The following is a 16,820-nucleotide window of genomic DNA, read 5'->3' on the forward strand; positions in this document are numbered from 1 at the left end:
GGATTTGAACAACGGAATCCAGCAGTGAGAGGCCGGCGCGCTGCCGCCTGAGGCACTTCAGGATTACAGGCACCAGGTAAGGATTCTATAATATTGCTGAACTTTGGAAGTATGCAGATGACAAAATTCTGGATAAAGTAATAGAAATTATCTGCGAGATTTGGGAAACAGAGATCTTCCGAATGGGAGGACTTCAGCATTGATTCACCCCCTTCATAAGTAAAGTTCTAAAACCGATGTGAATAACTACCGTGGTATCTATCTCCTGCTGATAACATACAAGATTCTGAAAGCCCTTCAAACGAGGGCAGCAGAACAATTAGACCCACAAATCGGTGAATATCAGGGAGGTTTCAGGAAAGGGCGTTCTTGCAGCGAACACATCTTGAACCTCAAATACCATCTTTTATATTTGAATCTCAGAAATAAAGAATTTGTTGTAACGTTCATAGATTTTATGAAGGCGCATGACTCGATAGATCGCACCTCCCTATTGGGAATTTAAAAGGAATATTGCCTAGACAACAAAGCCTAAACAATAATTCAACAAGCATTGACCAACACCACTTCGAAGGTGAAGTTCAGGGGAGAAATTACAGACGCCTTTGAAATGAAGACAGTGTTAGGCGAGGAGATGGACTGTCACATCACCTCTAATCTTCAACTGTGTACTTGAAAAGGTCATCCGGGAGTGGCGTAAAGAACTGAATGTTCAAGAAATTCAAATCGGAGTTAGTCTAGGGTTCAAAAGCCAAAATATTGATGTTGATTGCCTAGCCCTTGCAGACGATCTTGAATTTTTCCGAGTCCTTAAACACAGCCATGAAACAGGTTTTTCAGCTTAAAACAAAAGCAGCGAAGGCAGGCCTCCAGATCTCCTTTGAGAAAGCAAAATTTTTAACTAATATCAAGCTGGCACCCAGAGTGCCCACAGTGGGAGAGGACAAAATTATGCGAGTAGATAAGTTCAAGTATCTGGGAGAACTGATATCACCGAACTTGTCAGAGAAATATGCCTTTACATTACGGATGAACAAAATGGAAATGACATACCATTTAACCAAGGGCGTCTACAATAAAAGGTCCATATCTTTCAAAGCAAAGCTGAGGCTTTACTAGATGTGTCATCCATCCAGAGGTCTTATACGCTTCAGGATGCCTTTCAATGAACGAAAGAGGCCTACTCGAGAAACTGGAGGCTAAAGAAAGGAAAATTTTGAGAAAGATCTTAGGTCTCGTCAAAGACAATGGTGAGTACAAAAGATGGCATAACGACGAACTATACACCCACGGAGAGAAGATTACCGATACCATCCGGAAAGAAAGAATTATCTTTTATGGCCAAGTGACACGAGTGCACGGAACAAGACTGACCAACCACATCATTGGCCTCTTTCAGCAGAAGAAAACTAAAGGGGCTTGGTTCATTGAGGTTGATAGAGACCTTGAAGAAATGGGAATCACTCGTAATGACATGCAGAACCGTATAGAACTTAAAAGGAAACTTCAAGCATTCCACGATTTGCGAGACAAACCAAAGTTAAAAACAGGAAAGGCATGGGCACATGAGATGAATGAACGACACCGCGAACTTATGCGGTAGTACTGGGTAGACATCAAGGTCAGAAGTAGACAGTTGAAGTGACGTGGTCCAAACATGGCCTATACGACATGAATGAATTCAGAGATAAAACACGCAAGATTTTTCAGGAGCAGTCTGTCACATTCTTTTGGACTAACCATGCATCAGCCGTCCAGGGGTGTCAAAACTTACCGTAATCTTGATGTTTTCCTTGTGTTCAACGAAGTCCTTCCTCAAACCTTCTGTGAGCGCCCTGACGGCGTGTTTGGACGCCGCGTACATGGGGTCTTTGCTAGATCGAGGAGGCCAATGACCAGAAATGCTGAAAAGAAAACGTAGATAAGAACATACAAAATTCGGAGGTGAAGTTTGCCTTTAGTTAGGAGTGCTTGCTGTGGTGGTTACTGTGTAAAGAGAAGGTAGAATGGAAGAAACATCCCCTATAAGTGGTGGCTGTGATTCTTGTTTTAAGAGGAAGTACAACTGGTTAATCATTATCTCTGAACAAATTAAAGGGGAACATTCCTCTATGAGGATGTAGGTCACGGTAAAGTCGGCATCACAATGTATGTAGCGTATTGAACAGAGGAATTTGAATGTGAATTTAAAAATAAAACTGAAGTATTAGGTATTATGGCAAAAAGGTCACAAGCGCATCGAAAGGAAACGTGTTCCCAGAGTAAGTTCCTTGAGTAACTGAACACTTGAAATGTATTTGCCCTTGATTAATCGACTTTCACATATAAAACGAATGACGAGATTAGCAGTATTCTCGTCATCGTCGTGTCTGAGAGGTCAAGTGTCTGCTGCAGCCCGAGGAGGTTCGGTCTTAAGTCAGAGCGATCGGCACACTCTGTGAGGATGAACAGTAGGTCACGGTTAAGTCGGCATCACAAGAACACAATGAGGAATGTGTAGATATTCCATGACCTATTCTCAGCCTACATAAAACTACGGTATCCCCCCGTGAAGGTCGGAAAGAAGACCGCCAATGGCAGTTGTCTTTTTAATTGCTCCCAGCTGGACTGAAGTTCGGATAGATAGCCATTCCGATTCTCAGGACGCCAAGACGGTTCACCGTAGCTGAGAACAAATATCCGCAGCTGGTACAATGGCAGGTCTACGTGGGAAAATTACCGCTTCTTTTGCAGCTTCTTCCGCCAGTTCATTTCCCGCAATCCCAGTGTGGCTTTGGGAGCCAGACGAAAGTGATTCTGTTACCAGCATCACACAACCTGTCTAGAAAGTCATGAATCTGCTGCATTAGTGAGTGTTGTGGGAAACATGGCTCGATAGACTGCGGAGAACTTAACGAGTCGGTACGCACGAGAAGGTTGCCTCTTTCGTCATCGAGTGCGAACTGCAGAGCTTCTAAGATGGGGAAACTCCTCAGTATACAAGCTACAGACAGAAAGAAGCGACATCCTCATGATTACTACAGGGTGTATCTAAATACTGGCCACATCACAGAAGATGCTTAAAGTGTCCTCCATGAACACTCTCAACATGGACTGGCGAAGTCCTTGCCGAACAGCTGCGCAGGCGTTATTGATACGCTATTCCAGTTCATTGATGTCGTTAACTGGAAGAGTGTGCACCACATTTTTACTGTGGACCCACTGATAGAAGTCCAGTAGACCAGGCAGGCCATTGCACAGTCCACCGATGCCCGATCCACTGTCGTGGGAAGTTCTTGTCCAAGCACCGGCGTTCATGCAAACTGAATGGACTGGTGTGTATGGACCACATAGTACGGCGAACGGTTATTGGCAAATTGTCCCTAAAGAAGGTCTAATATGCTAGTCCGTTCAGTCGTCGGGGTAGCGTGCTTCGGGCGATCAACTGAACACATATTGCATCCAAAGTGTTGATGATGATTAGCGACAGCAGTACAATGAGGATTTTCAACTGCATACGTCTGTATGTTATGCAAATTTATGATTCCATCTCTTCCAAACTTGACCTCGTCGGTAAACAAAATGAGCGAAGGACAGCAAAAGTAAAAAAAAAAAAAAAACCACAATAAACATTTTTCCTTTGCGAAAATGAAATGACCTAAGTATGCCTGTTGGTCATGGCCATCCATCAACGGCTGTTGATTTCAGATGAACACCAGCCATAAGACATAGCCAGCACGGTTGCTAGGTAACATTGTCTGGAAATCCATCCATAGCTTACGATTACATGACAGCCTGGTTGACTTTAATCCGTTTCTAGGACGCCTGTCTTCATTTTAAACGGGTGCAACAATTCTCTATGAACTTCACCCTGGAGGTTGTCCCCTTTAGTTTATTTGATTATATTTGCCAATTTGTTTTTGATTCCAAATACCCAGTGGTGTTATTATTATTATTATTATTATTACTATTACTATTACTATTATTATTATTATTATTTTATTATTATTATTTACTTACCTACTGATATGTACAATATGACCATCATTCACTCCTTTTGATCTCATAATTTTCACAGCTTCCCGGGTACAAATGCTCAGTCCCAAGATGTTGGTATCGAGGATACGAGTCCATTCTTCTGTAGGGCATTCTGTTAAGACATATGAACAAATATAAGGTTGGGAGTTATACAAGACGTCTTAAATCCAAAACATCTCATGTCTAAGCTGCTGTTCAGGAAAACGAAAATCCTAATGTATAAAATTTTAGTAAAGCCTGTATTAACATATGGTGCTGAGACCTGCACACTCTCAAAATCTGATGAAAGACAGTTCGATATATTTGAAGGAAGGATTTTGAGGCAAATCTTCTGGCCAGTGGAAGAAAACCATGTCTGGAGAAGAAGTTATAATCATGAAATGTATAATTTATATAAAGAACCAAACATTGCTAACTACATAAAGATCAGAAGGTTGGTGTAGGCAGGACATGTGCTACGTGCTAATGATAGAATGATAATGAAGATATTTAATGCAGTGCCAGAAGGAATCAGGAAAGTTGGAAGACCAACGTTAAGGTGGGAAGAAGGGATGAGAGAGGATGTAAAGATAATTGAAATCAAGAATTGGAGGGACTCTGCACTTAAGAGGGAAGACCTAGCTTAACACGGGGAAAAATAGGCCAATATTCATTCGAATGTTAAATATGCTAGAATTGTTGTTGACAATTGCTGCACATATCCCAGGATTGGCATGCTTCAGAGCAATCAGAAGCAACTTCAATAATCTCAAAATTCTAATTATAACATTTTCAAATAAAATGTTCAAACTTTCCTGCCTTTTTAACAATATATCACTGCTTCACGGATAATTATGAATTTTTCAGAGTTTCCTCCCATAGTGTTGTACTACAATCTGTACCTCGTTCAGATCAATAGGATTTAAGTTAGATTTTATATAACATTTTTATTTAAAAAACTATAAATATTTTCTGGTGCTCGGAATAAAAACGTGACAAAAAAATCCAAATCACAGTCTATGTTAATGATTGAGGTTCATTTTGTAGCTGGAGGTTTGATACACACTTTAAAAAAAGGAAAATACGGAAATTCTTATAAACTTGGAATTTATAAGGGAAACCGTGATATACTGTTAAAAAGGCGGGAAATTTTGAACATTTTCTTTTAAAATATTAAAATTATTAAAATTCTGACATTATTGAAGTTGCTTCTGGTTGCCAGGAAGCATGCCAATACTGGGATATGTGCAGCAATTGTCGACAACAATTGTAGCATATTTAACAATCGAATGAATATTAACCTAGTTTTTCCTTTGTTAAGCTGGGTCTCCCCCCTTAACAGAAAAGAATAGGGAAACCTTCTTCAGAAGGCCAAGGCACACAAAGGGTTGTCGCGTCAGTGATGATGATGATGATGATGATGATGATGATGATGATGATGATGATGATTCATGACGAGATAGCAAACTCATCATGTTTCAAGAAGGAAACAGTCTCCGGAAATTCATGAGTTGGGCGCCGTGGGGTATCCAAGTTCGTGAAGGCCACGGATGTCTGAATGGGTGTGTTTCACCCTCAGCGTCCGGCCCCGAGGTCACTATTATAGTCCGTTATCGCTGACCCTTCATTACCATGAAACTCACCTGCTACTGATGCTTCTCCGAACACTCCAGCATTATTCACCAGTATGTCTACTCTCCCGAGTGTTTCGGCCACCCATTTGAATGTAGCCAGTATATCTTCTTCCTTCTGAACATCACATTTTCTAGGATACAACTTGCCTGCAGGCACTTTACTGGGGTGGTAGCGGTTGCAGCGGTTACGAGTCTTGGCTCCCTCCCTAGCGTTAGACACAGCCTCCTGAAACAGAATATATCGCAATATTGCAGTAATATGCAAAACTACAGGCCACAAAGCCTAACATCATTTTTCTTCTCAGACGTTTACTATGACAGTTTTTTGTTAGGATTTTGAGATCCGTATTTCATGAAATGTGTTTTAAAAGGGAAAAAGGAAGCTTTTAATTTAAAATATTAAAATAGGGCATTTTCGTATTTAGTGAAAAATATACGGAATTTCAGGATTAATTCTATATGCATCTTATTGGAGATAATGGTTGTTTACTGTAACGGACTTCACACTTCACCGGCACCTACTGCTATGAAATTCGCCATGCACATAACCTTTTTTTCTAGTACTAATATGGACTCACCCTCATCTTGATATACGCCGTATTTTCTCTGCAACTGGGACTTACATACTTCAGTGAATATTTATTTGGACATCACCTTCTTTGCACGAACTCCTCTCTATTCATGTCTACAATCTGCTATCTACTGACTACCTTCTTACCTGCTGACGTCATTCGACACCGCTTGGTTTGTTGTGCATGCTCCCGTAACATCTATAATCTTCCAGACGTATTTCTCCTCATTATGTCCCCTCTACTCTACCGTATAAAAACCTGGCCTTTCTCTTTATATTTTGTGATGGACTTCAGCCTGTGTGGAGGGAAGAACACCAAACGTCGTCTCCGTACGGTATTTCATGATGAGGTATGACAAACTGTTAATTTATTTTCTGTAAAACTTCAAGTTGCACCAGGAACAATTTTCCTTGGAAATTCCGATAGGGAGCATGGCATTTCCAGGCCAAGATTCCACTCACTTTTTAACTATTTAAGTTTCCATTGAAGAACTTAGTTACAACTCTCTTTCGAACTGTGCGTGTGCTGTATTTGGAACTCCGCGAGTCCTAGACACGCTCATACGTAAACTGTGCTCGTCATTCGTGTTTGTACTTGGTTAACTTTGAATGTGACTGTCTTGGAACAGCTTTATTTGAATAATATTGTGATTTCGGCTTGCGTAATAATTTTCTTGGTGTCTATTCGTGTGGTAACTAATGGTAACTGATGCAGTTTTGATACATATATTTGGACTTTACTTCGAAGATTTCTTGCTGTTGTATTCTGATCTTGTAATTGTGTATATATTTTTTCTTATATTTCTTGTTACTCTGAGTTTCTCATCAGATAGGCGTATTTTTTTTCTTTTTCTTGCGTGTTCCTTTCTATTCCTGCCTTGTTCTTCCTCATTTGCTCTCTTTCCCTTTGATATTTTATTTTGTATGAAGATTCGAATTTTGTATAACTGGTTGGGAAAGTGCCACATTTGTACATTCTTCTTTTTGTGAAAATTTGTAAGAGGTTCGGTTTGCTTATTTCAATATGTCTGTCTCCAAAATTTATTATGCTTTCTTATCTATTTTTAACCCGTCATGTCCCTATTTCACTTGCCACTTCCGTTTTCTTTCTAATGTTTTTACGCACGGTTTCCACTGCGCTATGTGCTAGTTCCTCTTGTATGCTATTATCTTGATAATAGGAAATCGTTATTACCACGGCCTCTATTCTCAATTTGGCATAACTTAATGGCCTGAATACTATAACCTACCGATTTGGAAACTACTCGGTGTCGTCGATATATTGGGATCTTCCATTCGTACATTTATTATTATTTGTATGTATAACCCTTATCGGGTTACATTACGTGATGTTTGAAAGTTGTGTTAAACCCTGGGCTTAGGCCCATTTTTCATATTTAACATATATATTTTGTACTACACTGGGTAAAGAAATTCTGTTCTGTTTTGTTTATAGTGAAGTTGCCACTGTAATCAGTTCCGAGTAACCAGCTGCCGGCTCTGCAGTATTGTTCAACCAGTATTTCCTATATTTGATATTTACTGCATCTTATAACATAACCGAATGAATTCCAGAATATTGTACTTATATTGGAACCTTTACTGGTAACTCTTTGTGATGAGCGACCTGAACTCCTGCTTGCACGCAGAGACTTATAGTCCGAATACATCTGGGAACGAGTTCCGAAATCTATTTTTGTGGGGCTACAGACATTGAATATTAAAATGAAAGGTGCAGTAATTCCTGGCAATGATGGGACTCTGGCAAGGTCACTGGTGTTACGAGCAGTGGGTTTCATACCAGGAAGAAACTGTCAGGGGAGTCTTTTGCTCATTGACAAGAAATAAATCGAAAGAAAACAAGATAAACGTAGAAATGAAGCGGAGGATGATTAATATGGCCCTGGAATGTTTTAGTAGGCTAAGAAAACATCGATAAACTGAAACTTAAACCTAAGTATTCTCCAAACTTGAAAATTCGGAAGTTGTGTATCATTTTCTCAGGAATCACGTGTCGGATGAATTTGAAATTTCGTACCATTAAAGATGCATACAAACCAAGAGCTGCGGAGAAAAATTAAAGTAATCGAAGCAAATATAAAGGCAACACTCATGTAAAATGAACGGAATTGTTATTGGCTAAAATTGTTAAGAAATGAATATGAAAAATCAACAAATTTGGCAAATTGAAGTACTTATTCGAAGTAACTCAAATTAGTGGACTAGACAAAGGAAGCCAACAAATCAAGAGCGCAAAGAAATGGAACAAGCGTACCAACTGTCTAAGGATACGTACAAGAAGCTGTCGAATAAAATTATATATTACAATACTGTAATAAACCCAGGAAATATCTATTTTACGAAATGCATGTTCACCATATACGAGTAATCAGGAGAAATGGAAAAGATGGAGAAAATGAAAAGAAAGATTCTAAGAAAAATTTGGGGACCACTATAATCAGAAAAAGGAGAGTTTAAGTACACGAGGGCGAAGATCCTTATAAGAGCGAAGAAAGCGAAAACATGTCGGATACAATACGAATGACGAGATTAAAATTTCTTGGCCACATAATGAGGATGGACGACAAGAGACTCACATAACCATTTTTTTTAATATGCTCACAGGAATACATGGCAATCAGTGACTTCAAGGAATATAGGAAGGCAGGGAGGAAATGTGGATATCTGAAGGGATAATACAGAACAGGTTAATACAAAATTTTAAGGGTTTCCAAGTGAACGTTTTTGCGTTCGTTTGTTTACTTGTTTATTACTTAGTTAAGTATTTGTTTCTATTTATTTATATTTGTTTAATGATTTATTTTCTTGCTTTTTATACAGATTGTATTATATGTTTATTTTTAGTAACTTGTTAATTTGTTTGTTGTTGTTAATTTGTGTAATTGGTAATTTGTTTGTTTAGTTTTTATTAATTCGATTTTTGTTTGCTTATATCCTTGACTTTTGTTTGCTCTTGTTCGTTTGTTTATTTATTTGCTTATTAGTTTTATTTGTTTGTTTATTTGGCTATTTGTTTGTTCTTATTTGCCTATTTATTTGTTTGTTTATTTACTTGCCCATTTGTTTGTTTTTCAATTGTGTATTTATATGCTTATTTATTTGCCAGTTTGTTTGTTGTTTGTTGTGTATTTCTTTATTTATTTGGCTATTTGTTTGTTTATTTGTTCTTTTCTTTATTTATTTCTTCGTTTGCTTATATGTTTGTTTACCGGTATTGGTTTATTTATTCGCCTCTAGTCTTTCCTAGACTAGGATATCCTTTCTATCACCCTGAGATGAGTAGCTCGTTTTTAACGCTGGAATGGTGTGACAGTGCCCAAGGCCTCCTGCACTTACCTGCACTTTCTCCTGTCTCCTCGCCAGCGCTACTACGTGCAGACCATGATCCTGAAGCTGATACGCTATAGCGGCTCCTATACCGGAACTTGCTCCGGTGACTACGGCAACACGTCCTGTCCAACGTTCCATCTTCTACACTACAAAGTAGAAACCTCGCAGAAAAACAGTTGCAGATGGCAGTGATACTAGTTGCGAGATGCAGATAACCAGCCGTTTTATCAGCCCCGCCTTGACGATGAAGCTGACATATCATCGTCCTTAAGATAAAGAAACTCGATATAGTATTTCCAAGTACACCCAACGACATTTCACGCATGTTGTTTTCAATGATGGGAGGCCAGAATGGCGAGTGTCAAGACATAGACTGTTTTTCTCCTTCTTAAAATGTTATGTGCTTTTTCATTTATTTTCATCTCCATATGTTCACCTTTTGTGAATTGGATTTTTAACTACGACATGCTATCAATTATAACAGAGGATGTCCTCGAAAGAGGACGAAACATGTACCACATAAATGAATAAAATTGTGAATTCTATTGAAATTTAGTGGATAACAATTAGCATTCAAAGGTGGACCAATACCTCCCTTAAAAGTGTAGTCTCCAATAATAATGCATTGTACAGAACGAAATGAGATACAGTTCGATACACTGGCTGAAAGAATGTCTGTGTGGTTTGGGTCACGTAGTTGTCAGCTTGCATTCGGGAGATAGTGGGTTCGAACCCCACTGTCAGCAGCCCTGAAGATTGTTTACCGTTTCATACCAGGCAAATCCTGTACCTTCATCAATGCTACGGTCGCTTCCTTACCCCATCGCCGCCATAACACACAAGGTATCTAAAATTACGCCCTTGATTAACAGTCATTTAGCTGGTCTGAGTGGCTTAGACGGTTGAGGTTGAACTCAACTTGGCAGGTTCGATCCTGCCTCATTCCGCTCGTATTTGAAGGTGCTCAAATATGTCAGCCTCGTGTCGGTAGATTTATTGGAACGAAAAAGAACTCCTGCGGGACTAAATTCCCGCACCACGGCATCTCTGAAAACCGAAAAAGTAGTTAGTGTGACGTTAGGCCAATAAGGTATGGGTGTAATCTGCCCGAAGGCAAGTCCGAACCTCCGCAGAGGTGTGCCTGAGCCGGAGTTTGCGTACGGTGGGATGGCCGGTTACGTGTCATATGCGACCGTGCCGGATGCGACCCATCAATCACTTACAATTGATCTGCATTAAGGGCTGTCACCAAGTGGCAGATTGCTTATAAGTAGCTAACTTGGTCTTTTCTAAAATAAAAATCTGACACCGTGGTTAGCAGGTTCGAGTGCCGTTGTTCGAAAGAAAAATATAATAATGTTGCTGGCTTTACGTCCCAGTAACTACTTTTATGGTTTAAGGAGACGCCGAGGTGTCGGAAATAGTCCCGCAGGACTTATTTTACGTGCCAGTAAATCCACCGACACAAAGCTGACGCATTTGAGCACGTTCAAATACCACCGGACTGATCCAGGATCGAACCTGCCAAGTTGGAGTCGGAAGACCAGCATCTCAACCGTCTGAGCCACTTAGGCTGGATGAAAAAATTCACATTCGAGAGGAGTAGGCTACTTGCCGAAACCGAGTTTCATCTCTCCCTACTTCATTATCATAATCTCACATCCAGACGCGTAGGCCGCCCAAGGGAGTCAGGTAGAAATACCTGCACCAGGCAAGCCGAACACGTCCTCGGACACTGCTGGTACTAATAGGACACGATACGTAAGTAGGCCTAGGTCGTAAATAATTTCAGAGAATTAGGACCTTTTTTTTGCTAGTGACATTACGTCGCACCAACACAGACAGGTCTAGGGGCGACGATCGGATAGGAAAGGGCTAGGAATGGGAAGGAAGCGGCCCTGGTCTTAATTAAAGTACAGCCCCAGCATTTTCCTGGTGTGAAAATGGGAAACCACGGAAAACCATCTTCAGGGCTGCCGACAGAGGGATTCGAACCCGCTATCTCCCGGATGCAAGCTCACAGCTGCGCTTTCTAGCCGCATGGCCAACTCGCCCGGTGGGAAAAGACGTAAACCCATTACCATGTTTCGTATTGTAAAACGAGTTTTCTCCAGAAGTGTTATGTAAAGTAGGGGCAGTAGCTGCTTATAGGACTTATTGAAATGGCATTGCACTTCGTTTAGCTTACCTTATCTTGGGTGATGACACAACTTATCAAATGACAATTTGCTTGTCAACGCCGGTCGCATCCGGCACGGTTACAGAGTATGCCGTCGCTAGTGGCACGGGTCGCATGCGGCACGATCGCATCTGGCACGCCATCGGGGTGGCCAGTTCCTTTCCGCTCGTCCATCCCTCTACTCCCACCAACAGCGCGTGGCAACCCATCCAAATCTTGACCACGCCCAATGTTGTTTAACTTCGGAGATCCCACTGGACCCGGTGTTTCAATACGGCTACGGCCGTTGGCTGGAGCTAATAACATTATTATTATAACAGTTATTTTCAGTTGTGACCAGTGGATGTTAAGATGCAGAAGAAGTGACCTCGACGAGCTCTACAAGCCTCTCGCAGCGATTTCGAAGGAGGTACCATGCTTGTTCCGATCATTTACAAATTTCAGGTAAATTCTGAATCGTATATACGTGCCTGATTTTTCAGTACCTTAATGAAAATGAAACGGTACAACCTGTTTTCCAGTCATTGACCGGGTCAGGGATGGAATGAATGAAGCAGATATAGGCTATTAGTACGATGGGGTCGCCACTCCCAAAGTGATTTATTAATGACTGATAGATGCTATGAAATGAGAATGGAGAGTGTTGCTGGAATGAAAGATGACAGGGAAAACCGGAGTACCCGGAGAAAAACCTGTCTCGCCTCCGCTTTGTCCTGCACAAATCTCACATGGAGCGACCGGGATTTGAACCACGGTATCCAGCGGTGAGAGGCCGACGCGCTGCCGTCAGAGCCACGGAGGCTCCCTGCAGTACCTTAATACATGATTAAAATACTATCGTAATGCAGTAAATGTGTGTTACAAAAAGACTGCAGGTATTTTAATGACATTTTTTAAAAAATTATTTACATGAAAGTATATGCCAAGTTGCCGGCCCCGCGGAGTAGTAGTAGCGTGCCTGCCCTTTACCCGCAGGCCCCGGGTTCGATTCCCGGCCAGGTCAGGGATTCTTACCTGGATTTGAGGGCTGTTTTTCTTTACCTTTTCAAAATTACAAATTACAAATACCATTTCAAATTAATTAGGGGCTGCCTGGCCGAGGCGGTAAAGGCGTGCTCGGTTCGCCCGGAAGGACGTGGGTTCGAATCCCCGTCTGGAAGTCGTCAAATTTAAGAAACGAAATTTCCACTTCCGGAGGTGCACATGGCTCTGAGGTTCCCTCAGCCTACACCAAAAATGAGTACCAGGTTAATTCCTGGGGGCAAAGGCGGCCGGGCGTAGAGCTAACCACTCTACCCCATCACGTGCCGAGGTTAACAATGGTGGAATACTTTACCTTCCACTCCTCCAAGGGCCTTCATGGCCTGTACGGAGGTGATTTTGCTTGGTCCGCCTCTGTGGTGTAGTGGTTAGCGTGATTAGCTGCCACCCCCGGAGGTCCGGGTTCGATTCCCGGCTCTGCCACGAAATTTGAAGAGTGGTACGAGGGCTGGAACGGGGTCCACTCAGCCTCGGGAGGTCAACTGAGTAGAGGTGGGTTCGATTCCCACCTCAGCCATCCTGGAAGTGTTTTTCCGTGGTTTCCCACTTCTCCAAGAAAATGCCGGGATGGTACATCACTTAAGGCCACGGCCGCTTCCTTCCCTCCTCCTCGCCTGTCCCATCCAATCTTCCTATCCCTCCACAAGACCCCTGCTCAGCATAGCAGGTGAGGCCGCCTGGGCGAGGTACTGGTCATTCTCCCCAGTTGTATCCACCGACCCATAGTTTGAAGCTCCAGGACACTGCCCTTGAGGCGGTAGAGGTGGGATCCCTCGCTGAGTCCGAGGGAAAAGCCTACCCTAGAGGGTAAATAGATTAAGATAGAAGATAGATTTCAAATTAATCAATTAAGAAAAAAGGAACCAACATGACAGTTGAAAGAAATGTTGGTGAGCTGAAAACCTTAAGCACACCTGTATGAGTGTATAAGAGTGTTGAGATTAATATAAACACTAAACTGCACTTTATAATTTAGAGAAAGAAATACAAAAATTAGAGTAACACACTGGAAAAAAATATACAAAGCCATCTCATTGTTGTCAACTCTCAATACATAATCGTGTAAATACATAAAATAAAATCAAAACATTTTTTAAAAAAAATATTTTTCGCAAATATCTCTATATTGAGGTTTTATTTTTTTTACCATTTCCGAACGAGCAGTCTTGATTGATCTGATAAAGTCCATCAACGTCCACCCAGTCTTTCCGTATGATATCAAATTCCAGTGCACTGCCGCCGCTAGCAACCAAGTTACAGCATTCACTTCTTATTTTACCTTCAGTTGAAATTCTCCAATCAGTCTTCGATAAAGAAGACAGACCTTGTATTTTTCGCACTGTATTGACGGTCCATATCCGGACAGGTTGCGCTTTTCGACAAAAGGTAAGTCGGTGCACTGTGATATCGAGCTCGCCGCAACGTCCACACTTATGATCTTCAGACAAGTTGTGACGAAAGCGCTTTGTTGCTCTTGGTCCGATGAAAATGAATAAAGATGTTGCAGAACTAATTCGGTTCTAGGACATTTCGTACCACGGACATTTCGTACCACTTGACCGTCTGATTACCTGCGAAGTATCAGCCGATGACTTTAAAATATTTAGGAGAGGACATTCCGTACCACTTGAAAGAGTGGAAAATATTGCGAAGTATAAACAATATCCTAAAGAATGTAATTCATATGTATATTCATTGTTCACTACTGGCGCAGAAGCTTCCGCACTGTGTGACCACTACTGGTTCAAGTTCAACTGATCTGACTGACATACGTCTTAATTCTCATCTCGTATTCGTCATTCGCTGGTTGGCGGGGGGGCGGGGGGTAGGGGGCTATATACGAGCTACTTCCACCTTTCAGTAGTATCCTATTTCCCCGTGACCTTCAAGCCAAAGGTCCTGTAGTGGCTGCTGATCGCACTTTATAAACAGTCTTCTCAGAAATGCCTGTTGCTTCAGCAGTTTCTTTAACCACCCAGCTGAGACTTTTATCTGGATTCTTTCGAGAATGGTAATTAAGTACGTTAAGCACAGTTTGCTTTTATTTCTTCCAGCCAGTTCATCAGAATCTTATATTTTACTTGATAATGAAATAATGCAGGAGTTTATAACTATTCACGATAATAGTAATATTATCCATCCTTATGCTCGTCAGGCACATTGCGCCCGAACTCGATGTGTATTTCTATTGCATTGTTTTGTTTTAGGATTTTTACTTCAAAAATTCTACTTTCTTGTGATAATAGGGCCTATTTACGTTAACATAAGTGATAAGTATAGTCTGTCTCGTTGGCTGAATGGTCAGCATACTGGCCTTCGGTTCAGAGGGACCCGCGTTCAATTCTCGGCCGGGTCGGCGATTTTAATCGCTTCTGATTAATTCTTCTGACCCGGGGACTGGGTGTATATTTCCGTCCCAACTCTCTTCTCCTCATATGCAGACAACATACCACACTTCCAACCACAACAGAAACACGCAATAGTGATTACATCCCTCCATATAGGGTTGGCGTCAAGAAGGGCATCCGGCCGTAGAACAGGGCCAAATCCACATGTGCGACGCAGTTCGTGGGAAAACGTGGCAGGAAAAGAAGAATAAGTTATAAGTATAGTTTAAAGGACTATTATTGAAAATTGTATAGAAGTTTTCTTCAATAAATGTTGTAAATTATTTTTGTTTCTGATTTATAAAGTGTTTATGTCAGGGCCATTACGCCCGCTGGCGTGGACATGGAATTCCAATTTGACATCAAGTGGTACGGGTTGTCCTGACGTAAATATTTGGAGATTACGGGAAAACCGTTCGCAGATAGATAACGACCTAGGTGGTACGAAATGTCCTCAAAAATTAAGTGGTACGGAATGTCCGTGGTACGAAATGTCCGGACACCAACTAATTCAATGAGCTCACAGTTGCGGTCAACAGTATTCTGTAAGAAACAATTTAGTTTCGGTCTGTTTTCAGGCCGACTCTGTTGTACAGGAGTGAAAGTTGGGTGGAGTCAGGATGTACACTGACTGACAGAGCAAATGCAACACCAAGGAGGAGTGGTTCGAAAGGGATGAAAGTAGGGGAAAAACAGAGTCGGCACGGACGAATAATTGATGTTTATTTCAAACCGATATGCAGGTTACACAATGCGCACGGCATCGACTCAGTAGGATGTAGGACCACCGCGAGCGGCGATGCACACAGAAACACGTCGAGGTACAGAGTCAATAAGAGTGCGGATGGTGTCCTGAGGGATGGTTCTCCATTCTCTGTCAACCATTTGCCACAGTTGGTCGTCCGTACGAGGCTGGGGCAGAGTTTGCAAACGGCGTCCAATGAGATCCCACACGTGTTCGATTGGTGAGAGATCCGGAGAGTACGCTGGCCACGGAAGCATCTGTACACCTCGTAGAGCCTATTGGGAGATGCGAGCAGTGTGTGGGCGGGCATTATCCTGCTGAAACAGAGCATTGGGCAGCCCCTGAAGGTACGGGAGTGCCATCGGCCGCAGCACATGCTGCACGTAGCGGTGGGCATTTAACGTGCCTTGAATACGCACTAGAGGTGACGTGGAATCATATGCAATAGCGCCCCAAAACATGATGCCGCGTTGTCTAGCGGTAGGGCGCTCCACAGTTACTGCCGGATTTGACCTTTCTCCACGCCGACGCCACACTCGTCTGCGGTGACTATCACTGACAGAACAGAAGCGTGACTCATCGGAGAACACGACGTTCCGCCATTCCCTCATCCAAGTCGCTGTAGCCCGGCACCATGCCAGGCGTGCACGTCTATGCTGTGGAGTCAATGGTAGTCTTCTGAGCGGACGCCGGGAGTGCAGGCCTCCTTCAACCAATCGACAGGAAATTGTTCTGGTCGATATTGGAACAGCCAGGGTGTCTTGCACATGCTGAACAATGGCGGTTGACGTGGCTTGCGGGGCTGCCACCGCTTGGCGGCGGATGTGCCGATCCTCGCGTGCTGACGTCACTCGGGCTGCGCCTGGACCCCTCGCACGTGCCACATGTCCCTGCGCCAACCATCTTCGCCACAGGC

At 42.3% G+C, this 16,820-nt stretch overlaps 1 protein-coding gene across 1 annotated transcript in view; it reads right to left on the bottom strand.

The window, feature by feature from the left end:
- Positions 1-16,820, bottom strand: part of LOC136886747 (uncharacterized) — a 56,596-nt gene that overhangs the window by 3,610 nt on the left and 36,166 nt on the right. Inside the window, exons 8-11 of the mRNA XM_068230939.1 lie at positions 9,559-9,693; positions 5,640-5,856; positions 4,000-4,129; positions 1,775-1,904 (exon numbers count right to left, since the gene is read on the bottom strand). Coding sequence (XP_068087040.1) covers positions 1,775-1,904; positions 4,000-4,129; positions 5,640-5,856; positions 9,559-9,693 — 612 coding nt within the window. The remainder of the gene's footprint in view (positions 1-1,774; positions 1,905-3,999; positions 4,130-5,639; positions 5,857-9,558; positions 9,694-16,820) is intronic.

Source organism: Anabrus simplex, chromosome X (assembly GCF_040414725.1).
Source record: "Anabrus simplex isolate iqAnaSimp1 chromosome X, ASM4041472v1, whole genome shotgun sequence".
Taxonomy (NCBI): Eukaryota; Metazoa; Arthropoda; class Insecta; order Orthoptera; family Tettigoniidae; genus Anabrus; species Anabrus simplex.